The sequence below is a fragment of the Panulirus ornatus genome, chromosome 20 (genome assembly GCF_036320965.1).
Source record: "Panulirus ornatus isolate Po-2019 chromosome 20, ASM3632096v1, whole genome shotgun sequence".
NCBI classification, from domain to species: Eukaryota; Metazoa; Arthropoda; class Malacostraca; order Decapoda; family Palinuridae; genus Panulirus; species Panulirus ornatus.
In genome coordinates, this window is record NC_092243.1 from 42,772,591 (window position 1) to 42,799,075 (window position 26,485).

A 26,485-nucleotide genomic window follows, 5' to 3' on the forward strand; every position below is an offset into this window, starting at 1 on the left:
CAAACTTATGAGAAAACCAAGTGATTTAGATAAATATCTACCAAAACAGAGTCTGAGGCGACTTAACACAAGTTTTATCCATAATAATTCCCATAACTCATGGTAATTCCTTCATTGTAGACAGCGACATAATGGCCACAAATAACGGTACTAGATTAAAAGGAAGATGTAATGAAGACGTGACCAAATATTTCTTCAGCAGACGCGTTCTTAATGATAACAACCTCCCGTCACATGCTGTCGGGGCGAACACGGTCAATACATTCAACAGAATGCTGAGGTAATTCCTATAATAATGTTAACATGGGTTAGACCATGGCTGTTCAAGGATGGCGTTAAAGTCTGCACATATTTCGAATTTATCTTTCTTATAAAGAAGCGTTTAAGTTCCTCATCTAGAGTAATTTGTCGCTGAACTAAACCAGGATGTGTTTACCATTCATCCTTACCTGTAAGATTTGCTTGTCAATATATTGTCTCTACCGAACATGTTGATTCATAGACGACTGTTGTGCCGGAGGGCGCGGTGCACCCGGTGGGGAGGAGCTTTCTGCCTCACTCAACCACATAGATCAACAATGTAGGATCTTACCACTGTTGTAAGTGGGTAGTAAGTGGTAGACGGCCACTGACCAAGTGGTATATTACCGAATAGGTGTTGACCCGAATAGGCGTTGTCCAGTGAGCCATCACTTTCGTGGCTGTCAACTTTCACTTCTTTGGCTCATGTAGCTGTCTTCTATCTCTTCCCCACCCACACGTGAGCTGCTGGCATTCAGTCCGCAAACATACGACTGCCTCTCCATCTCGCAAATGACAACACCTAACTCACACGACTGTGGTGGGAGGGGCGACATAGTCCTGTCATTTGGCAAAATTCTCCGTAAGTGCTCGTAAGTAAGTACTCCAGCAGATAACCTCGTCAGTAGACCATTAGGTCCACTGTTAACCTCGTCAGTAGACCATTAGGTCCACTGTTAACCTCGTCAGTAGACCATTAGGTCCACTGTTAACCTCGTCAGTAGACCATTAGGGCCACTGTTAACCTCGTCAGTAGACCATTAGGGCCACTGTTAACCTCGTCAGAAGACCATTAGGGCCACTGTTAAACTCGTCAGTAGACCATTAGGGCCACTGTTAACCTCGTCAGTAGACCATTGGGTCCACTGTTAACCTCGTCAGTAGACCATTAGGGCCACTGTTAACCTCGTCAATAGACCATTAGGTCCACTGTTATTTATCTTTCCCACGTACACAGGTAAACACCTGCCATTCGTATGATCTATCAGACGTGACATTCCAAGTTCTGCCTTCAGACGCCTTTTATAGCTATCTTTATATTAATCCACGATGTTTATCTTGTGTTTCTATTTGCTGTTATAATGCATCTTTTATATACAAATATCGTTCGTGCATATGAAGCAGAATGTCACAGCAATTATAGCATAACACTGAAAACTGAGACATTGTAGGGTCATGATAGGAAACACTTTGGATAAACCTTATAACGCAGTTAGCAAGATCATTGCCAAATGTCACACTTTAAAGGTCAGGGTTAATTTCTGTTCTTTGTTTTCAGTTGAACTGGCTGTAGACGGGGACCACATCTACTGTAGGATAATACTGGCTGTAGAAGGGGACCTCATCTACTGTAGGATAATACTGACTGTAGAAGGGGACGACATCTAAGATGATACTGGTTGTAGACGGGGACGACATTTATAACAGGATAATATTATTTTCAGTAAAATTATCATACAAGTCGTGGCAGTTGTATGTCACATTATGTACCCTAGCCACTGGTGCTACCATATATATCACCCACACATACCCCTCACTGGTCCTGGGTGGGTGGGAGGTGCAGCAGTGGTCCTGGGTGGGTGGGAGGTGCAGCAGTGGTCCTGGGTGGGTGGGAGGTGCAGCAGGGGTCCTGGGTGGGTGGGAGGTGCAGCAGGGGTCCTGGGTGGGTGGGAGGTGCAGCAGTGGTCCTGGGTGGGTGGGAGGTGCAGCAGTGGTCCTGGGTGGGTGGGAGGTGCAGCAGGGGTCCTGGGTGGGTGGGAGGTGCAGCAGGGGTCCTGGGTGGGTGGGAGGTGCATCAGGGGTCCTGGGTGGGTGGGAGGTGCAGCAGTGGTCCTGGGTGGGTGGGAGGTGCAGTAGTGGTCCTGGGTGGGTGGGAGGTGCAGCAGGGGTCCTGGGTGGGTGGGAGGTGCAGCAGTGGTCCTGGGTGGGTGGGAGGTGCAGTAGTGGTCCTGGGTGGGTGGGAGGTGCAGCAGTGGTCCTGGGTGGGTGGGAGGTGCAGCAGTGGTCCTGGGTGGGTGGGAGGTGCAGCAGGGGTCCTGGGCTTCTCATCGGCTGATTGTTATCTACAATGTCCTTCGTCAAGTCCGTCAGTCCGGGTCGTCTGGCAAGATGGTGAGCATCCAAGAGACAAACAGGGACTCCACCATGTTGGTAAACTCATCTGAGTGTCGGGAACTTGTCTTACTATTGTGTATTGTGTGGGAGTGAGGATAGGAAGAGATGATGTAAGATTGTTGACTCGCTCGTGTGGGTCATCAACAGAGGTGTCCCCAGCACCACTACCCCAGGTGGTGGTCCAGCAACAAGTAACATAAGGCAGGAACCACCTGGCGGCTGTGAGAGAGTTACTGGCCTACACGCTTCTGGTGTTTGCCACTAGATATCCAGGCAGCGTTACGTTCTCGAAACTGCGTCCAACAAAAGAATTGTCCAGAACTGAAGATTTGGTCCTTCAAAGGAAAGGAAACAGCTGCGTTTACAGACACGTTCTCATGGGAGACAAACCTTTCTCAGGGCAGAGAGGATGGAAGTTGAACTTACCCGGGGCGTTGAGGGCGTGAGAGCGGGGGTGTTGGGGCCGGAAGTGAAGTTGTCGATGCGGAGGGTGAGGTCGGTAGGGTATGGCGGACGGACGCTGCGACGCCCGGCCTGCCTCCGCTGGGCCAGCATGCTGATGTCGTCGCCTCCATCCATCCTCATCCTGGGAGGGTGAGGCCCAGCAGTGTAGGGAGCGGAGCCAGGCAAGGATCACGTTCGTACGCTCTCTACTACCGGACAAACTGGAACCTCAGAGGGAAATCAGATTTGTTCATTGTCCAAAATCTAGGAGTGAGGGACTGAGGGTAAACTTTCATCTTTTGATGGCCACAGAACAGTTTTCCAGAACACAACAGTTTTCGTGATATCCTCACAGAGTATTTTGCATCAGTCTAGAACGTCAACATTATTTGGAAAATCCAGTTTACGAGTTGCTGGACAAAAGCGAGGCTCCTTCCTAGTCCGCCCCGACCTCCGCCCAGGAACAATGACAGACTCATGTCCCAGTCACTGCCCACGGCTCTCACACTGCTTCATGGCTGTACCCATGAACTGTGCACTGGGCGGTACTGTGCAGTGTCGTCAGCGTTAGCAGGAGACTTGGTACTGCGGCAGACAGGATGACATCCTGGTACCTGTTGACAAAACAGGTGGAGTTAGGACATTATCAACTGTTTAAGTTCTATGGTTATAAATAAATAAATATATATATATATATATATATATATATATATATATATATATATATATATATATATATATATATATATATATATATCTATATATATATTGGAAAGGATCTCAATTTTGCGCGTGATCAAGATATTCCTATAAGTCCACGGGGAAAATGAAACACGATAAGTTCCCAAGTGCACTTTCGTGTAATAATCACATCATCAGGGGAGACACAAGAGAGAAATATAAATCAGTTGATATACATCGAAAAGAAGCTGAGACGCCATTTGGTAAACATGCGATTGTCCAAAACATACGACGAGCGCTCATGAACGTTTATATATATATATATATATATATATATATATATATATATATATATATATATATATATATATATATATATATTTTTTTTTTTTTTATTTTTATTTTGCTTTGTCGCTGTCTCCCGCGTTTGCGAAGTAGCGCAAGGAAACAGACGAAATAATGGCCCAACCCGCCCACATACACATGTATATACATACACGTCCACACACGCAAATATACATATCTATACATCTCAATGTACACATATATATACACACACAGACATATACATATATACACATGTACATAATTCATACTCTCTGCCTTTATCTGTTCCCATCGCCACCTCGCCACACATGGAATAACAACCCCCTCCCCCCTCATGTGTGCGAGGTAGCGCTAGGAGAGACACCAAAGGCCCCATTCGTTCACAATCAGTCTCTAGCTGTCATGTAATAATGCACCGAAACCACAGCTCCCTTTCCACATCCAGGCCCCACACAACTTTCCATGGTTTACCCCAGACGCTTCACATGCCCTGGTTCAATCCACTGACAGCACGTCGACCCCGGTATAACACATCGTTCCAATTCACTCTATTCCTTGCACGCCTTTCACCCTCCTGCATGTTCAGGCCCCGATCACTCAAAATCTTTTTCACTCCATCTTTCCACCTCCAATTTGGTCTCCCACTTCTCCTCGTTCCCTCCACCTCTAACACATATATCCTCTTGGTCAATCTTTCCCTACTCATTCTCTCCATGTGACCAAACCATTTCAAAACACCCTCTTCTGCTCTCTCAACCACACTCTTCTTATTTCCACTCATCTCTCTCACCCTTACATTACTTACTCGATCAAAGCACCTCACACCACATATTGTCCTCAAACATTTCCAGCACATCCACCCTCCAGCGCAGAACGCTCGATGTATGTTTTGGACAATCACATGTTTACCAAATGGCGTCCTAGCTTCGTTTCTTCGATGTATATCAACTGACTGTTATATTCCTCTCTTGTGTCTCTCCTGATGATGTGATTATTACACGAAAGTGCACTTGGGAACTTTTCGTGTTTCATTTTCCCCGTGGACTCATAGGAATATCTTGATCACGCGCAAAATTGTGATCCTTTCCAATATATATATATATATATATATATATATATATATATATATATATATATATATATATATATATATATATTTTTTTTTTTTTGCTTTGTCGCTGTCTCCCGCGTTTGCGAGGTAGCGCAAGGACACAGACGAAAGAAATGGCCCAACCCACCCCATACACATGTATATACATACGTCCACACACGCAAATATACATACCTACACAACTTTCCATGGTTTACCCCAGACGCTTCACATGCCCTGATTCAATCCACTGACAGCACGTCAACCCCGGTATACCACATCGATCCAATTCACTCTATTCCTTGCCCTCCTTTCACCCTCCTGCATGTTCAGGCCCCGATCACACAGAATCTTTTTCACTCCATCTTTCCACCTCCAATTTGGTCTCCCACTTCTCCTCGTTCCCTCCACCTCCGACACATATATCCTCTTGGTCAATCTTTCCTCACTCATTCTCTCCATGTGACCAAACCATTTAAAACACCCTCTTCTGCTCTCTCAACCACGCTCTTTTTATTTCCACACATCTCTCTTACCCTTACGTTACTTACTCGATCAAACCACCTCACACCACACATTGTCCTCAAACATCTCATTTCCAGCACATCCATCCTCCTGCGCACCACTCTATCCATAGCCCACGCCTCGCAACCATACAACATTGTTGGAACCACTATTCCTTCAAACATACCCATTTTTGCTTTCCGAGATAATGTTCTCGACTTCCACACATTCTTCAAGGCTCCCAGGATTTTCGTCCCCTCCCCCACCCTATGATATATTTATATATATATATATATATATATATATATATATATATATATATATATATATATATATATATATATATATATATATATATATATATATATGCGGGAAGGAGTGCGTGTGACTGGGAAGAGTATATGAGAAAGAGGTAAAATGTTATTCAATCATTTTAGAAATTATGATCATTGCGTTCACTGGATTAATGCCAATTTAGTTATTATCAAATGCACCAAGAAATGTGACAAAAATGTTAGTGAAGGTCTATACAAATTGGATAGCTTTATTGTAGGGTAAAATTTGTAACCAGTTCCCTTTCTTGTCAACAAAATAAAACTTTTATGACAGGCATGATGCCAGAGCCGAACAAAACAACCCGAACCCCACCGTCCGGTAACGCTCATTTACCAATGGCGTCTTAGCTACGTCTCCTTCTTGTATATCAACTGACTGTTCTACGTCTTCTGTCTCATTCTTGTGTCTACTCTGACGATGTCATCATTACACGAAAGTGCACTTGGGAACTTAACGAGTTTCATTTTCCTGTTTATATATATATATATAAAGTTAAGAGTAAATGTGAATAACAGCAAGGTTATTAGGTACAGTAGGGTTGAAGGTCAATTCAATTGGGAGGTGAGTTTGAATGAAGAAAAACTGGAGGAAGTGAAGTGTTTTAGATATCTGGGAGTGGATCTGGCAGCGGATGGAACCATGGAAGCGGAAGTGGATCATAGGGTGGGGGAGGGGGCGAAAATTCTGGGAGCCTTGAAGAATGTGTGGAAGTCGAGAACATTATCTCGGAAAGCAAAAATGGGTATGTTTGAAGGAATAGTGGTTCCAACAATGTTGTATGGTTGCGAGGCGTGGACTATGGATAGAGTTGTGCGCAGGAGGATGGATGTGCTGGAAATGAGATGTTTGAGGACAATGTGTGGTGTGAGGTGGTTTGATCGAGTAAGTAACGTAAGGGTAAGAGAGATGTGTGGAAATAAAAAGAGCGTGGTTGAGAGAGCAGAAGAGGGTGTTTTGAAATGGTTTGGTCACATGGAGAGAATGAGTGAGGAAAGATTGACCAAGAGGATATATGTGTCGGAGGTGGAGGGAACGAGGAGAAGAGGGAGACCAAATTGGAGGTGGAAAGATGGAGTGAAAAAGATTTTGTGTGATCGGGGCCTGAACATGCAGGAGGGTGAAAGGAGGGCAAAGAATAGAGTGAATTGGAGCGATGTGGTATGCCGGGGTTGACGTGCTGTCAGTGGATTGAATCAAGGCATGTGTATGGGGGTGGGTTGGGCCATTTCTTTCGTCTGTTTCCTTGCGCTACCTCGCAAACGCGGGAGACAGCGACAAAGAAAAAAAAAAAAAAAATATATATAGATATATATATATATATATATATATATATATATATATATATATATATATATATATATATATATATATAGTGTCAATACCCCTTTTCCGAACGCCACTACCAGTTGCAGGGAAAAGATGAATTTCTTTAGAGTGAGAATTTCATCGACCGGACTGTTTGCATTCCCGTTCAACAGCCGATGATAAAGCCCCGCCTTGGGTGACTTTTCACTCGCGGCGCAACCTCGAGATGGCGGAGTCCAGTAACACACACACACACACACACACACATCATTGACCAACCCCTAAGGATGGATAACAGCTTCGTTGACTGCGTACCAACTGCCTAAACTAGGATTCGAACCTATGCACTCGACCGTTGGCGGTCCGTGAACGCGTGACGGCCAGGAACGCGAACCGCTACACCACAGATGTCCAGTGTGTGTGTGTGTGTGTGTGTGTGTGTGTGTGTGTGTGTGTGTACAGCCTATAAATATGTACTAGTGAAGTAAAACATAAAAAGTAAGCAAGTCATCATACGTGTGGCAGGACGCGTGTCGTCCCTCACGTCTTATCTCCACTTACCTACACATCAAATTATCATTTATAATATTCTCTCATTTTCTTAATAACAGAGCAATATTTTCCACGTAGTTTTGTTCATTTCTCAGAAAAAATCTCTTATTTTTTTCTATCTTCTGTTTTTATGGGTAAGAATTTGAAGTAGGAAAGTGGCGAGGATTGTGTTTGATGATTACTGAGCGAGGAACGAGGCCTCGTTTTCTGTGAGAACAGAACTCCAATAAACACGAGATCTTGTTGGCCCACTGGAGCATTCACGTGACGTGTTACTCAGTGGGAGGTTGCCAGCTCCAGTGCAGTCAGTGGTACCAGTACACCTCTGCCAATAGCCCCACCTTCACTACCACTGATCCAGTACTAACTCATCATTGCCCAGTACCAGTACACTGCTGGCCTATACCTTACACCACTACTCTTGCCACTACATCACCTCTGTCTTATGACCCCGTTATTACCAGTACCACTACACCACTACCCAGTACCACTACACCACTACCAGTACCACACCACTACCAAGTACCGCCACACCACTACCCAGTACCGACACACCACTATCAGTACCACTACACCACTACCCAGTACCACCACTACCCAGTACCACCACACCACTATCCAGTACCATTTCATCACTAACAAGTACAACCACACCAACCCAGTACCACTACACCACTACCCAGTACCACCACTACCCAGTACCATTTCACCACTACCCAGTACCACCACACCACTATCCAGTACCATTTCATCACTAACAAGTACAACCACACCAACCCAGTACCACTACATCACTACCCAGTACCACCATTTCACCATCCAGGGGCTGTTACATCAATACGCCATACCATTACGCTGCTACTGGGATTACCCTAGTACCGCTGCGCCATACCCAGTACAATTACTTCCTTGTCCAATACATCGAGCCAGAATCATTGTACCGTTACCCAGTACCAACGTATCAATACCAAGCACCACTACGCAACTATAAAATACCAGTGCACTGCCCCAGTACCATGACACCATCACTAAGTCACAAAGTATCAATACCAGTACTGCTGTACCACCATCCCAGTACTCAGTGCCACCACACTATCATCGTGTATCTCTTCCCAGTACTACTACACCACTACCACACCACAGTCATTCCCAGTACCATGGTTGTGTATTACGACTATCTATCATCACTATATCACTTCCCAGTACCAGTGCATCCTTACACCGTAGCCACTACTTAATACCACTACACTTCTAATGAGTACCAGTCCAATACATCAATGTCCAGTCACTTCACCCATAACCTCTTCACCAGTCCCCAGTACCACTGTAAATTACAGCATATCGCTGATACCTGTGAACTGTTCCCCAGTTCCACTGCAGCCTAACCAGTACCACTACGGTGCTACTAATAAAGTACGCCACTGCACAATTCCACGAAAACATTATCCAGTACCATTAAAACCATAACGTAATATCCCATTACACGATTACTCATTAATGCCAAACCATTAACCAGTACCATTACACCGGTACCATCAGCCAGTGCCACAACATGACCCAGTACACTCTCATATTCATAACCCACTCATAGCTCTCCAGTACTACATGTCAGCCACCCAGTGCAGCTACACCGTTACTCGATGTCAGTACCTCAGTACTCAGCGGAACCAGAACACCATTACCCAGTACACTACTACCCACTCAAGACTACTGTACACCTACCCACTACCACCACTACCACTACCCAGTACCAGAACCCAAGTGAACACATATGCCTGTGTGTCTACCCCAGCCCTAGCTATGACGTGTGCTGACGTCACTCTCTTATATATCTACTCCAGCCCTAGCCATGACGTTGCTGACGTCACTCCTCTTATATATCTACTCCAGCCCTAGCCATGACGTGTGCTGACGTCACCAGTCCCGTATATCTACATTCAGTTTCTCCAGTGCTGATGTATCATTATCTTGTACACTCTGTATTACTGTGACCACATTAACAATCATCAACCATACCAGGCGGTTGTGATAGTCCTTTGACAACGCTAATGAACAGCTGATGTAATGTTGTACCATGTAGATGGTGTAACATTGTATCAGTTTCTGTTCAATAAACTTTAATCATCATAATCCTCCAGCGCGAGCCTTGACGTGTGCTGACGTCACTGGTCCGGTATATCTACCCCCCCCCCTCCAGCCGTAGCCAAGATGTGTACTGACGTCACTAGTTCCGTTTATGTACCCCAGCCGTTGCTATAACGTGTGCTGACGTCAATGATCCTTCAGGTCTACTCCAGCCGTAGTCATGACGTATGCATACGTCACTCGTACCGTATGTCTATCCCAACCGTAGCCATGACGTGTGCTGATGTCACTGGTACCATATGTCTACCCCAGCTGTAGCCATGACGTGTACAGAGTGCCACTAGAGCCGTGTCATTAGGATACAGCAACTGACTCACCTCCCAGCACTCTGTAGATCCGCTCCTCTCTCTTTGATCCTCGCATTTACCTCCCTCAACATCCCATCCATAAACAGATTAAATGATTAAATGGTCGTGGCAACATCACACACCCCTGCCTCAGACCCACCTTCACCTGGAACCACTTACCTATTCTCTACTCTCACATACGAATCTTAAGACTCCGCAAAGCTTCTCGAAGCTTTCCTTCCACACCAAATGTTTGTAATACCTTCCACAACGCATCTCTATCAACCCTTTCATTCGCTACCACCCATGGGAGCACAATGTTCCTCCCCAAACTGATGCTCTGTGCATGTCTTCACCATCTCAGTCTCACTCTCCCATGCAGCTTACCAGGTACACTCACGAAACTTATACCTCTCCAGTTGGAACATTCAGGCACTCTGTCTGGCACCACATCTTGAGCCAGACACGCACTTTAGCTTCAAACTAACCAGTTAAAAACAGTGTAATCCCCTTTCTTAAGAAATTCAATAACAATCTCACCCTCTCCAGCCGCTTTGCCTCACTTCACCGAACGAAAGGCTTTCACCACCTCTTTTCTTTTCATCGCACCACTTGCCATGATTCATTCCCATCACATACGTCCACGTCCCAAGCATCCTACATCTGCCACCGTATCATCTAACACATTCAACAGTCTTTAACAATACTCACTCCAATTTCTCTTCACCTATCATTTGCCTGTTATCACTTCCTCCTTTACTTCCTTCACCACTACCAGTACTAATACACCTACCCAGTACTACTACACCACTACTCAATACCATGTTTTCCCGTGTTTTCCTAACAGTATTCACCTCCTTCCAAATAGTTTTCTAATCCACTCTGAAGTTTGCCAATACTCTCTCACCCCTTACTCTTATTTGCCCCTGCACCTTCCTCTTGGCCTCATCATGCTTTCTCTTGCATATCTCCCAATCACCCGGACTCCTTCACTTCAGTATGCATTCGTCTGGGAGCGTTATCAGAGCCTACCTAAGTCGAGCTTACAAAAACTGTTCATCATTGGACCTTTCCACCAAGGTAACACCAATGAAGCAATTTCTAGTTTAAAATGATTTTTTGATAAAACAATTGATAAAGAAAGAAGTGTGTTTCTCTATACGCGACTACTTAGTCATATCCAATAGCAACAAAAACCAGATGTCTCATGCCTATCGGACGGATGAACGCATCCTGAAGGAGATAATAGATAGGAAAATTACCTGCAACGTCCCCGAAGATCGTCACAACATCATTTACTGTGAGAGCAAGAAAACCCATGAACACTTGTTGAGGAACAACCTCACACAGAGTACAAGCCCATAGCAGTCTACCAATACATTTTCTAAGTACTTCCGCCCACTCGAAGGTTGTATTCAAAACAACTTGACTTACATCGCTATGACAACTACATCACTCTGCTCTCCCTTATAAGTCCATATTCAAAATGAAGGCCCCAAGCTAAATATGCAACAGCAACATCATAAAAGTCTCACTCGCAAGCATCTTACTGGAAACACGATAATACTGAAACTATGCCATAATCTTATAAGACTACAAATAACAGAAGGCTTATACGTACATAAGAGACCATAATCCCATCATAAATCATCACAGTACAGGCCAAGCTAAGGTCCTATGACTGTTCTCAACCACGCCCCAGATGACCCCACTCTCTACCTTCCCGCGACTACACCAAGTGCAGAGACCCAAGTTAAAAACCCCACCAGCTGACCCATTGAGTTTAACCCCTACCGACCACACTACTACACACGGAGTACGAGGGAACGTGGTCCCCAGATCAAGATACTACTACGTTACCGCTCTTATCTTTAACACCAAGATGTGATCCATTTCGATTTTTGTTCTTAGTGTATTGTGTTGTATCGTTCTTTGCTGTACTGAAGCAGTGTTTGTGTGCCGGAAACGCCTCATGTATTTCAAGAATGTATGTAGGACATTTCATGCACATTTCGTCCGATGAAACAAAACGTGTGGAGGAAAAGAGGGGAAAAAAAGTTGATGTTGAATATGCATTGGGTTTCAACAAACAGTATATATTTATTTTCATATTTCTTTGGTATTTACTGCAATACCAAAGTAGCACCAGAAACACACTTAAAAAAGGGCCTCATTTACTCACATCAGTTATCTAGCTGTCCACAGTCCTCATCCATAACCAGGCCCCTAAAACCTTTCCATGCTTTCTTCTGGGCTGTTTCATAAGTCCAGGTTCCCTCCACTGATAGACATCGCTCCTGTAAGCCATATCGCTCCAATTCCCTTTATCCCGTGCACGCCTTTCACCCTCCTACATGTTCAGGCTCCGACCACCCAAAATCTGTTTCACTCCAACCTTACATCTCTAATTTTGGTCTCCCCTTTCCCTTGTCCCATTCACTTCTGATGCATATATCCTCTTAGTCAAACTCGCTTCACTTATCATATGTCCAAACCATTTCAGCACACCCTGTTCAATTCAGCCCTACTCTTCTTATTACCACACCTCTTTCTTACCCTAGCATTACTTAGTCGATCAAACCACCTCACACCACATATTGTCCTCAAGCATTTCATTTCCGACACCACCCTCCTCCGTACACTCTCATCTATAGCTCAAGCTTCGCAACTATCAAGCATCGTTGGGACTACTATACCTTCACATATACACATTTTCGCCCTCCCACATAGCGACCTGTCCTTCTATACATTCTTCAGCGCTCACAGAACCTTCGCCCCCTCATAAACCCTATGACTCACTTCCGCTTCCACGGCTGCATACACCGCCATGTCCGCTCCCAGGTATCCAAAACACTCATGTCCTTTAAGGCTTGTCCATTCAAATTCAACTCAACTAACCTGTCTCTTTGCACTGTTGAACCTAATAACCTTGCTTTTAATCACATCAACTTTCTCCTTTCATGCAATCTCGCAAACTCAGAGCCAAACAAGCAATTCCTCACTGGAATCTGCCACCAGCACCGTGTCATCAGTAAACATCTGATTCACTTCCCAGGCTCCCCTGACTTCCTGCAGGCCACATTCCTGACCCTCTCTCCGAGACTTTTGCTTTTACCTCCCTCACCACTCAACCCATAAACAACTAAGACAACAATAGTGACATCACACCCCTCCTCCAGCAGACCCATTTTCACCTAAAACCACTCATCCTTCTCTCTACCTAATCGCACACACGTCTTACTTACTCCATGAATACTTTGCACTGCTTCTAATAGCTTCCCTTCCCCACCATATATTCTTAAGACCTATCACAAAGCATCTCTATCAACCCTATCATGTGCTTCCTCCAGATCCATGAATGCCACATACAAATTCAACTGTTTCTTCATTTCTCAGACACATGCTTTGAAGCAAATACCTGATCCACACATCCTTTACCATTCTTGAAACCACACTGCTCCTTCCCAGCCTGATGCTCTGTGCACGTCATTACCCTCTCAATCACCAAAGGAAGGGGTGGCTCTTGTGCTGAAGTAGGAGTTTTGGCAGCGTCAAAAAAAGGGGGTAAGGAAATGAGTTTCAGACTGACGTGGGTGAAAATGAAAGTGGGTAACAAGAGCTGGGTGAATGTTAGTGTCTTTGCGCCAGATAGCAAGAGGAGTGAGGAAGGGAGGCAAATATTTTAGGAAGAGATGAGCGGTTGTCTGCACTTTTGATGCAAGCGTTTGAATATTAGTGACTGGTATTTTGAATGCTAGAATTGGTGATGTGTGGGAAGGGTATTATTAGGGAGCATGGGGTAACCAATGTGAATGAAAATGGTGAATAGCTTGTGGAGCTGTGTGCTGTAAAAAGACTTGGTGGTGGGGAATACCTGGTTTAAGAAAAAGGTCATACGTAAGTCGACGTGGCTGAGTGGAGGGGAGGGGAAGGGGATTAGAGTGTGGGTTAATGATTTGTCGAAATTTGTATTAACTGACAGACGTGCAAATGAGAGACTTTTGAATTCAGATGCTGGTGGGAGGTGAAAGTCCGTAGTGACTTAAGGAAAAGACGAAGTGCCATTGGTGCGAAGAGTGTGGTGAAGTGGAGGCGCGTGGAAAAAATGCTTGTGTGAGGAAACACCAGGAGAGCTCGGGTAAGGGATGGAAAATGGTGAGAGTAAACGAGATAAGGGGAGTGAGCGAGGAATGGAGTGTATTGAGGAAAGTAGTGCTTACATGTGAGGGAGGAGTGTGTGGCATGCAGAGGTTGGGATGTAGGCGGGTGAGAAGGGGAGGTTAGTGGAGGGATGATGTAGCTACGCTGAAAGAGTAAGAAGAGGTGTATGGACGTTACCTGTAGAGAATGAGTGCGATTGATTAGGAGATGTAAAAGAGGAAGAAGCAAGAAGTCAAGCAGGTGCAGGGGCTTTTTTTTTATATATATATATAAAGAAAGGACAGCAAAGAGATGGGGTTCGAAAGTATCGCAGCAAACTTCAAGATAATAACAATTGAATGTTTTGGATGGAGTTGAATAATGTGAGGAGATCAAGATGACAAATGGAAGCATAAGTGGAAGGAGCAAATGGAGTTAGTATGTTGAAGGACTGTTGAATGTGGTACATGACCGGAGCGAGAAAGTTACGGCAAGTGGTTTGATGGACATGGAAGGGGTGGCTAATGACTTACATAAGATGAAGTGTGGCAAAGCAGCTGGAGTGGATGGAAATACGGTTGCATTTCTCAATAAACGGGTTGACAATTTGACTGGTTCGTCAGAATTAATGTATGGTTCTAGGTGAGGTGCCGGAGGATTGGCGAAATGTCTGTGTGTAAATGCAAAGAGGGACGAGAGTGAATGTTCTAATCACAGAGAGTAAGTCTGTTGAGTCCACTTGGTAGGTTGTATGGGAGAGGTGAGTGCGTCGGTGGTGGTGATGTATATCCACCGTGCCAGTAGGTTGTAGACAGCAGCCACCCCAAGGATGAGCTACCCACCGAATCCAGTAACGTTCAGTTGATGCCTGGAGCCATCTTAAACCTTCCATTTCTGGTCTTGATTTCACCAACACATATATATCGATTTTACCTTTATCTCTTTCACCCGTTGCCTGCCTGGATAACAATCCCTTTATGACAGCATGACGTTCGTACTTGGCAAACATATTTACACCATTATTTGGGTTAAGTTTATTACTTATCGAGATGATCACCATCCAATCAACGATTTGCAGCATGATTCCAGACATAACCGTTCACATCTGACCAATCTGTTGCGTCTCCTTTGTGATGTAATCAAGTATGAAGAGACAGAACATAGTGGATGTCTGTGATTGAAATTTTCAGGATATGCATGAGGGTCTGGTATCAAGGATCACAAACCGAAGTCATGTTACGTGATAATGTTGGTGTCGTACTGCTGTAGCTGGAAGATGGTTGAATGATCGTTAGCGAATAATGATTGACGGCCAGGCCTGATTGACGGTTAGGTCTGATTGACGGCCAGGCCTGATTGACGGCCAGGCCTGATTGACGGCCAGGCCTGATTGACGGTTAGGTCTGATTGACGGCCAGGCCTGATTGACGGTTAGGTCTGATTGACGGCCAGGCCTGATTGACGGCCAGGCCTGATTGACGGTTAGGTCTGATTGACGGTTAGGTCTGATTGACGGCCAGGCCTGATTGACGGTTAGGTCTGATTGACGGCCAGGCCTGATTGACGGCCAGGCCTGATTGACGGCCAGGCCTGATTGACGGTTAGGTCTGATTGACGGCCAGGCCTGATTGACGGCCAGCCTGATTGACGGTTAGGTCTGATTGACGGTTAGGTCTGATTGACGGCCAGGCCTGATTGACGGCCAGGCCTGATTGACGGCCAGGCCTGATTGACGGCCAGGCCTGATTGACGGCCAGCCTGATTGACGGTTAGGTCTGATTGACGGCCAGCCTGATTGACGGTTAGGTCTGATTGACGGCCAGGCCTGATTGACGGCCAGCCTGATTGACGGTTAGGTCTGATTGACGGTTAGGTCTGATTGACGGCCAGCCTGATTGACGGTTAGGTCTGATTGACGGTTAGGTCTGATTGACGGCCAGGCCTGATTGACGGCCAGCCTGATTGACGGTTAGGTCTGATTGACGGCCAGCCTGATTGACGGCCAGGCCTGATTGACGGCCAGGCCTGATTGACGGCCAGGCCTGATTGACGGCCAGCCTGATTGACGGTTAGGTCTGATTGACGGTTAGGTCTGATTGACGGCCAGGCCTGATTGACGGCCAGGCCTGATTGACGGTTAGGTCTGATTGACGGCCAGCCTGATTGACGGTTAGGTCTGATTGACGGTTAGGTCTGATTGACGGCCAGCCTGATTGACGGTTAGGTCTGATTGACGGCCAGGCCTGATTGACGGCCAGGCTGATTGACGGTTAGGTCTGATTGACGGCCAGCCTGATTGACGGTTAGGTCTGATTGACGGTTAGGTCTGATTGACGGCCAGCCTGATTGACGGTTAGGTCTGATTGACGGCCAGGCCTGATTGACGGTTAGGTCTGATTGACGGCCAGCCTGATTGACGGTTAGGTCTGATTGACGGTTAGGTCTGATTGACGGCCAGGCCTGATTGACGGCCAGGCCTGATTGACGGCCAGGCCTGATTGACGGCCAGGCCTGATTGACGGCCAGCCTGATTGACGGTTAGGTCTGATTGACGGCCAGGCCTGATTGACGGCCAGGCCTGATTGACGGCCAGGCCTGATTGACGGCCAGCCTGATTGACGGTTAGGTCTGATTGACGGCCAGGCTGATTGACGGTTAGGTCTGATTGACGGTTAGGTCTGATTGACGGCCAGGCCTGATTGACGGCCAGGCCTGATTGACGGCCAGGCCTGATTGACGGCCAGCCTGATTGACGGTTAGGTCTGATTGACGGCCAGGCCTGATTGACGGCCAGCCTGATTGACGGTTAGGTCTGATTGACGGTTAGGTCTGATTGACGGTTAGGTCTGATTGACGGTTAGGTCTGATTGACGGTTAGGTCTGATTGACGGTTAGGTCTGATTGACGGCCAGGCCTGATTGACGGCCAGGCCTGATTGACGGTTAGGTCTGATTGACGGTTAGGTCTGATTGACGGTTAGGTCTGATTGACGGCCAGGCTGATTGACGGTTAGGTCTGATTGACGGCCAGGCCTGATTGACGGCCAGGCCTGATTGACGGCCAGGCCTGATTGACGGCCAGGCCTGATTGACGGCCAGGCCTGATTGACGGCCAGGCCTGATTGACGGCCAGGCCTGATTGACGGCCAGGCCTGATTGACGGTTAGGTCTGATTGACGGCCAGGCCTGATTGACGGTTAGGTCTGATTGACGGCCAGGCCTGATTGACGGTTAGGTCTGATTGACGGCCAGCCTGATTGACGGTTAGGTCTGATTGACGGCCAGGCCTGATTGACGGTTAGGTCTGATTGACGGCCAGCCTGATTGACGGTTAGGTCTGATTGACGGCCAGGCCTGATTGACGGTTAGGTCTGATTGACGGCCAGCCTGATTGACGGTTAGGTCTGATTGACGGCCAGGCCTGATTGACGGTTAGGTCTGATTGACGGTTAGGTCTGATTGACGGCCAGGCCTGATTGACGGCCAGGCCTGATTGACGGCCAGGCCTGATTGACGGTTAGGTCTGATTGACGGCCAGGCCTGATTGACGGCCAGGCCTGATTGACGGTTAGGTCTGATTGACGGCCAGGCCTGATTGACGGTTAGGTCTGATTGACGGCCAGGCCTGATTGACGGTTAGGTCTGATTGACGGTTAGGTCTGATTGACGGCCAGGCCTGATTGACGGTTAGGTCTGATTGACGGCCAGGCCTGATTGACGGTTAGGTCTGATTGACGGCCAGGCCTGATTGACGGTTAGGTCTGATTGACGGTTAGGTCTGATTGACGGCCAGCCTGATTGACGGTTAGGTCTGATTGACGGCCAGCCTGATTGACGGTTAGGTCTGATTGACGGCCAGCCTGATTGACGGTTAGGTCTGATTGACGGCCAGGCCTGATTGACGGTTAGGTCTGATTGACGGCCAGGCCTGATTGACGGTTAGGTCTGATTGACGGCCAGGCCTGATTGACGGTTAGGTCTGATTGACGGCCAGGCCTGATTGACGGTTAGGTCTGATTGACGGTTAGGTCTGATTGACGGCCAGGCCTGATTGACGGCCAGGCCTGATTGACGGTTAGGTCTGATTGACGGCCAGGCCTGATTGACGGTTAGGTCTGATTGACGGCCAGGCCTGATTGACGGTTAGGTCTGATTGACGGTTAGGTCTGATTGACGGCCAGGCCTGATTGACGGTTAGGTCTGATTGACGGCCAGGCCTGATTGACGGTTAGGTCTGATTGACGGCCAGGCCTGATTGACGGTTAGGTCTGATTGACGGTTAGGTCTGATTGACGGCCAGCCTGATTGACGGTTAGGTCTGATTGACGGCCAGCCTGATTGACGGTTAGGTCTGATTGACGGCCAGCCTGATTGACGGTTAGGTCTGATTGACGGCCAGGCCTGATTGACGGTTAGGTCTGATTGACGGCCAGGCCTGATTGACGGTTAGGTCTGATTGACGGCCAGGCCTGATTGACGGCCAGGCCTGATTGACGGTTAGGTCTGATTGACGGCCAGGCCTGATTGACGGTTAGGTCTGATTGACGGCCAGCCTGATTGACGGTTAGGTCTGATTGACGGCCAGGCCCTGATTCACTCAGGGATAAATTTTCAACAAAGGTCTAATCTCGATGACATCTGTCCGTGCCAGCAATCTTGACCATCAAAAATTACACACACACACACACACACACACACACACACACACACACACACACACACACATACACACACACATACACACACATACACACACACACACATACGTGTCAGGACACAAGGAACTGCAAAGTTACTCCTGCATCCTTTTGGCTGGTGGGGACCAAGGTGGGACACACAGCACCGCTGGTGGGGACCGAGGTGGGACACACAGCACCGCTGGTGGGGACCAAGGTGGGACACACAGCACCGCTGGTGGGGACCGAGGTGGGACACACAGCACCGCTGGTGGGGACCGAGGTGGGACACACAGCACCGCTGGTGGGGACCGAGGTGGGACACACAACACCGCTGGTGGGGACCGAGGTGGGACACACAACACAGCTAGCTAACTTGCCCTTGGCCAGGTTCGCCCGGCTGATGTACTACATCGCTGCTGTACACTTATAATTCATGCGATGGTCTGCTACCACTGGTAAGTGCACTTCACACTGCCAGGAACCTGGTACTCCCACCCACGGCTCTCTGTCATAGTCTTGCTATCGACGGTATTGATGTTGACCAGAACACATTCGTCCACGGTGCGTCATCAGTCCTGGATATACATACGTACGCCTCAGTGCGCCCAGAGCCGCAGGACGCCTGTGTTGCGCATCTTGATCATAAGATTATCTCTCCGCTGTAGCGTCTGTCTAACGGGCGTAGTCAAGGTGCACCGCCCATTCTGTGGCTGAAGGAGCCACTCCATTGCCCAACGGTGTCGCTCCAAACACATAACCTGCGATTTTTCACTGACGGTGTAAACTTGCTTTTCACATTGAGATATTATATGAAGAAAATCAATCTAAGGTTCGACATGACAGGGGCGCAGCGTAATGAATTTAAGAATAAGATTTTAATTATTTCAGGGAGGTGATATTGCACTGGCTCATGGGTCAAGACTGTAGGCACCACTGACCCTCCTCCGTCAGACTGACCTGACCCTCTCATCTACCTGATGAATGAGCATCACACAGGTGCATGATAGGACCATGGTTCGTATCCCAGGACTGTGGTTCGAATTCCAGGACCATGGTTCGTATCCCAGGATCGTGGTTCGTATCCCAGGACCATGGTTCGTATCCCAGGACAGTGGTTCGTATTCCAGGACCATGATTCGTATCCCAGAACCGTGGTTCGTAATCCAGGACCATGGTTCGTATCTCAGGACCGTAGTTCGTATTCCAGGGCCATGGTTCGTATTCCAGGACTGTGGGTCGTATCCAAAGACCGTGGTTCGTATCCCAGGACCATGGTTCGTATCTCAGGACCATGGTTCGTATTCCAGGACCGTAGTTCGTATCTTAGGACCGTGGTTCGTATCCCAGGACCATGGTTCGTATCCCAGGGCCATGATTCGTATATCAGGACCATGGTTCGTATCTTAGGACCGTGGTTCGTATCCCAGGACGGTGGTTCGTATTCCAGGACCATGGTTCGTATTCCAGGACTGTGGGTCGTATCCAAAGACCTTGGTTCGTATCCCAGGACCATGGTTTGTATCCCAGGACCATGGTTCGTATTCCAGGACCGTGATTCGTATCTTAGGACCGTGGTTCGTATCCCAGGACCATAGTTCGTATCCCAGGACCATGGTTCGTATCCCAGGACCATAGTTCGTATCCCAGGACCATAGTTCGTATCCCAGGACCATGGTTCGTATCCCAGGACCATGGTTCGTATCCCAGGACCATAGTTCGTATCCCAGGACCATGGTTCGTATCCCAGAACCATGGTTCGTATCCCAGGACCATGGTTCGTATCCCAGGACCATGGTTCGTATCCCAGAACCATGGTTCGTATCCCAGGACCATGGTTCGTATCCCAGGACCATGGTTCGTATCCCAGGACCATAGTTCGTATCCCAGGACCATAGTTCGTATCCCAGGACCATGGTTCGTATCCCAGAACCATGGTTCGTATCCCAGGACCATGGTTCGTATCCCAGGACCGTGGTTCGTATCCCAGACGACGATCCAGCTAACATAAACGAAGGCGACTAACCACATGAGACACAAGGGTGACCACCACGTACTGGTGGCGCGCCACACAATCACTTCTGTGGACACATGTAAAATGTGGACATCGTCTGCCCTCAGGGCTGGTAGCAAACTGACCCCTGACCTTGCTGGGTATCACACTGCCCCTGAATACACTCCCCACCACACATGACCTTAACCCTACGTGGCGTCTCACTTGGAGATGACCCAGATCTAAAATTAGTTCTTCATTTGTTTGTGTCAGCGTGAGGTCAACCATACAACACAACGGTGTTAGAATTGCTTTTTCACGACTCCACTCGTCTGCTGGAGGGGCCCAGGTGGCGTCGTGGGCCATATTAGGGTGTGGTGGTGACGACCTCGTCCTGGCTGCCCTGCCAGAACACCAGCGTAAGTTCTCAGTGTTTCCGAGGACGCGTAACTCCTGACGGTGATTTATGGAAAAGCTATTTCCGTGTGTGAGTAAGGCTTCGAGGGGGGAGCGCTGCGTCAGCCAGCCGTCAGCACCAGGGCTAAACCCGTATACCACAACCACGGCGCACATTCCGTCAGCCTAACCCCAGGGCAGGGAGGACCAGCACAACCCCAGGGCAGGGAGGACCAGCACAACCCCAGGGCAGGGAGGACCATCACAACCCCAGGGCAGGGAGGACCAGCACAACCCCAGGGCAGGGAGGACCATCACAACCCCAGGGCAGGGAGGACCAGCACAACCCCAAGGCAGGGAGGACCAGCACAACCCCAGGGCAGGGAGGACCAGCACAACCCCAGGGCAGGGAGGACCAGCACAACCCCAGGGCAAGGAGGACCAGCATAACCCCAGGGCAGGGAGGACCAGCACAACCCCAGGGCAGGGAGGACCAGCACAACCCCAGGGCAGGGAGGACCATCACAACCCCAGGGCAGGGAGGACCAGCACAACCCCAGGGCAGGGAGGACCAGCACAACCCCAGGGCAGGGAGGACCATCACAACCCCAGGGCAGGGAGGACCAGCATAACCCCAGGGCAGGGAGGACCAGCACAACCCCAGGGCAGGGAGGACCAGCACAACCCCAGGGCAGGGAGGACCAGCACAACCCTAGGGCAGGGAGGACCAGCACAACCCCAGGGCAGGGAGGACCAGCACAACCCCAGGGCAGGGAGGACCATCACAACCCCAGGGCAGGGAGGACCAGCATAACCCCAGAGAAGGGAGCTGTATCAAGACGAGATGCAGATCGAGTGAGAGTAAGGGGAGATTTGAAGGATGTGGAGGAATGGTAGCAGTAGAGAGTCGTCGGAGCATGAGTGTATTCAGTTATTTGTGGAAGAAAGGAAATCGATGATGAATACGGGATAAAGTGTAGAAGACAAGACAGAACCGTAAGGGACACCATTGTTGATGGAGAAAGGGAAGGAGGCTGATCCATCAATAACCCCGGAAGTACAGTAGATCGGCCAGAGAGGAAGCTAGGTATGAGGGAGCAAAGTGAGGGAGGGAAGCGAAAAATCGGGGAGCTTAGAAGTGATACATGTATGCCACAATCTCTCAAAAACTTTGTATATATTTCATACATCTTCCAATCACTTGCACTCCCTCCTTATAAATATCGCCCATATACCTCTCTTTTCTCTTTCAAAAGCGATTTTCATTCGACATCCAGCCACTCACTACCCAACCCGATCAGCCTACCTCCCACCAGACGCTTGCCACACGCTTAGCTTACTCTCAGCTTTTGCCATTGTTCACTCAATCTCTCTGATATTTCTTCACACAGGTAGCTTTCTCAAGCAGACCTACTCTCACCACTCTCTTCTCACAGATATTGTTTCCTCTTCTTTTCCAAAAACATACAAATCTTCACCCTAGCCTTTACGAGGTAATGATCAGATATGCCACCAGCAGTACTCAGCACGTTCACATCCAAAAGTCTCTCTCTTGTACGTCAATCAGTCAGTATGTAATCCACTAGTGCTCGCTGACCATCATTCCCACTCACATTAGTATACCTGTGTATGTCCCTCTCTTTTTTATCCAGGTGTTCCGTATCATCACTACTTTATCCTTTATCCGTACACAACTCCACAAGCTATTTACCATCTCCATTCATAATACCCCATGCCCCTCTCAACTGCCATATTATTCACCTTCGCATTTAAATCACGTTAAGTCACCCATCTTTAACATCTGGTATTTTGCATCAAACCGCTGACACTCACTCACCTGCTCCTAAAACACTGGGCTCTCATGATTTTTCATCTCATGACCAGGTGCATAAGCACCAATAATCACCCATCTCTCGCCATCTACTTACAGTTTGACCCATATCAATCTAGACCTCACTTCTTCACACTCACACACTCCCGCAGCTCTTGCTCAGCAGTAGTGCTACACCTTCCGCAGCTCTTGTCTTCTCACCAACCCCTATATCCAGATCTTTCTTTTCTTTCACCCTTGAACTTTGTTTCACTCAGCTAGAACATTCAGGTTCCTTTCCTTAAACATACTACCTATCTCTCCTTTTTTTTCTCATCTTAGTTACATCCACACACATTCAGACACCCCAATCTGAGCCTTCGAGGAGGATGAGCACTCCTCGCTTAACTCCTTCTTCTGTTTCCTTTTTTAAAAATTGAAATACAGGAAGGGGAGGGTTTCCAGCCCCCCGCTCCCGCCCCCTTTAGTCGCCTTCTATGACACGCAGGGAATGCGGAGGTAGAATTCTTTCTCCCCTAACCCAGGGAAATTCTGATAATATTTCCGGAATTTATTCTTTGTGAATTAAAGGAGGTTGAATGTCCTCTTCACCTGGATCTTTTGCAACAAGATCATAAAGATGTTGCATGATGATTATCTGGCTGTAATGATTCCCTTGTGGTATACAGGCTTATTACCAAGAATGCAGAATGTTGCGGTGTGTGTGTGTGTGTGTGTGTGTGTGTGTGTGTGTGTGTGTGTGTGTGTGTGTGTGTGTGTGTGTGCGCGCGCATGTGTACGGATGTTTTTATGTGTAAACATCCGTTTGTACTGGACAGGGAGGGAGTTCTACTCTGGCGGGGCCACATCTCTTGAATCATCTTTATCACACTTGTCAATTTTTTTCTCTGTTGTCATTATTTACCGTTATATTCCTAGCACATTCCAGTCATCCACGTCTCTGGTGTTGTACCTTTACTTCTTGACATTTTTTCCAGCATTTTTCTTCATTAAGGTCTTGTTCTGGGTTGTACTTGTCCTACAGCTGCATCTCTCCTGAATCATCCAACTGGTTTTCAAACTTAAAAGGTTGTGCGCAAATCACCCTTTACCCTTCTATTTCCTACTTTGGGCAAATTCTAAGGCCTCTGACCTCTTACTGTAACTCACCTCTCATATCTCTGACATCACACCTCTGTTACCTTCCTCTGATGAATGCGTTTGTGTACGTAAACGTAACATACATGCAAGCGTTTTCAACCGTGATCCCTGTGTGTACATGTGCACCTGTTGGTAACTTAATACAGATGTCGTCTGGGTACAGAGGCAGGTGTTGTGTGCGAGTACTGTTGGACCTTTAGATCAGCTGCCACTGTGGCTCCTGGTGGGGAGGACCTGCATGTTAGCTGCCACTGTGGCTCCTGATGGGGAGGACCTGCAGGTTAGCTTACTAGGCAGGTGACGGGTCAGGTGGCATGATAACTCCCTGTGACGTCACTACATCAACTTCTCCACCCAAGAATCTAATTACTTATAATGTTGACCTTCAACACTTAGCCAAGAGCAGCGCTCTGGAACATATACACAAACTCCAGACTGACAATAACATAGCCCAGTGCATCATCTGTACTGACGGTTCTCACGACACTGGGAGGGCAGGCAGTGTGCTCCAGCCCAATGGTAATAGATTAGAGAAAAATGTTACAATAAACAACTGGACATCTACTCTACAAACTGAAGTGTTCACATGGTAGCTCTTGAGCAGGTAGAAATCACTGACACAGACAGTTTAATTATCTCTGATTCTTTATCCTCACTACTTGCCCTTAACACCCGGAGATCAGAATGTCTCACTGGGGTCTAAGACCCTTTGTGACCCCTGTAATCCTTTTGCGCTACCGCTCACAGGATGAGCATGGGCGGCACGATAAATCTGCCGGGGACACCAGCACAAATCAATCAGAGCGGCCGTGTCTGGGAAGCGGATCGTGAAGGGTGGGACCAGTCCACACCCACACTGCCGTCCACCGCCATCTCTCGCCCTAGATTGACTCGTTAGCTAGTCTAGTGGTGACGGGACCAGCTGTAGTAGCAGGTTGAGCAGAGGGCGAGCGGGAGAGTACGGTAGGGAGAGGAATGCACCGAGGGCTACGGCAGGGTGAGGAGGGGGAGAGTATTGGCTCATGAGAACTGTGAGGGCCGTAATGAGGGCTGTGGTCAGGGCTGTAAGGGGGAAAACCTCGGATCTGGAGTACAAGCATTGCCTCAACCTACTATGGATGGTGGAGGGAGGCAATCAACATATTAGGAGCAATATGCGATCCTGTTGTCCACTTTAACACGCCGGCCTCACACTACAGCAGGCGACACGAGTGGGCAGGAATCAACGTCCAGTAACGAAAACAGCTGTGGGTTATGACACTAGTTATCAAGACGACCTCAGACACGTTCCAGTCAGCTACGCTGGTCCCGAGGCGACAGGACCTGAGCCTGGCGCTCGGACGTGGCCTACTAGCAGAGCCACGGCATCGCCTCCTGCTGCCACCACAGCAGCGGGAGGTCAGCGATGGGACAACACGTGACTCACATGTTTCAAAGCCTTCCACTGCGGTACAGCAACACGTGTACTCACATACTACCTCTATACTCAGTTCACTTCACTTGTAACTCAAATTTCACCGATAGATTTTGTAATTCATGTCCCCAGTAACAACGTCTTACACCATTGATTGGCGGAGAAAATTACCTTTGACATATAGATTTTCCTGTGGTTTTTCTTCCAGCTATACCCTCTCATTAACATTTATATACACGTGTGATTTATATGTACCTACGCGCGGCCACGTAATGTTTATCAATAAACCGTTATGTGTGTGTGTGTGTGTGTGTGTGTGTGTGTGTGTGTGTGTGTCAGCCGTGGGCAGGAGAGAGGAAGCTTCACCTCAGCTTGCCCTACAAAGCCCACCAGCTGCTGTTGACACGACAGGCGGTGTTATCGCCACAGGACGCTGACCACTCTCCCCTCGTCCAGCACCCGGGAGCCTGACCCGTTCCGAGCGGCACCTCCAGACGTGCCCTTCCCAGCCTTACGGGGTGGTGGGAAGGCCAGGAAAGCCGGAGAAGGTAGCCTTAGTGGCCTCCAGTAGCCAGCCTGGACACATGGGGAAGCCCCCAAGGTTTGTTTACGACAAGGCCGCTGGGAACTCCACCTCTTGGTGAGGGGTCTTATCTCGTCTGGTTTCCCATGCTTCCTCTCCTCTCCCGCGCCTCCCATCTTCCAGGCCATCCCGGGCTACTCTACCTAGCCCCAGGCTACCCAGGCCTACCCGGGTAGCCTGAATCCCTTGAGCACGACGGTACGACCTCTTGAACACAACAGTGAGGC

General features: G+C 48.1%; 1 protein-coding gene across 3 annotated transcripts in view; it reads right to left on the bottom strand.

Annotated features, from left to right (window-relative positions):
• LOC139755968 (uncharacterized) overlaps window positions 1–26,485 on the bottom strand; it is a 155,964-nt gene that overhangs the window by 102,668 nt on the left and 26,811 nt on the right. For all 3 annotated transcript variants that reach the window (XM_071674812.1, XM_071674814.1, XM_071674815.1), the window contains exon 2: window positions 2,842–3,473. In XM_071674812.1, the coding sequence (XP_071530913.1) occupies window positions 2,842–3,000 (159 nt within the window). In that variant the 5' untranslated portion in view covers window positions 3,001–3,473. The remainder of the gene's footprint in view (window positions 1–2,841; window positions 3,474–26,485) is intronic.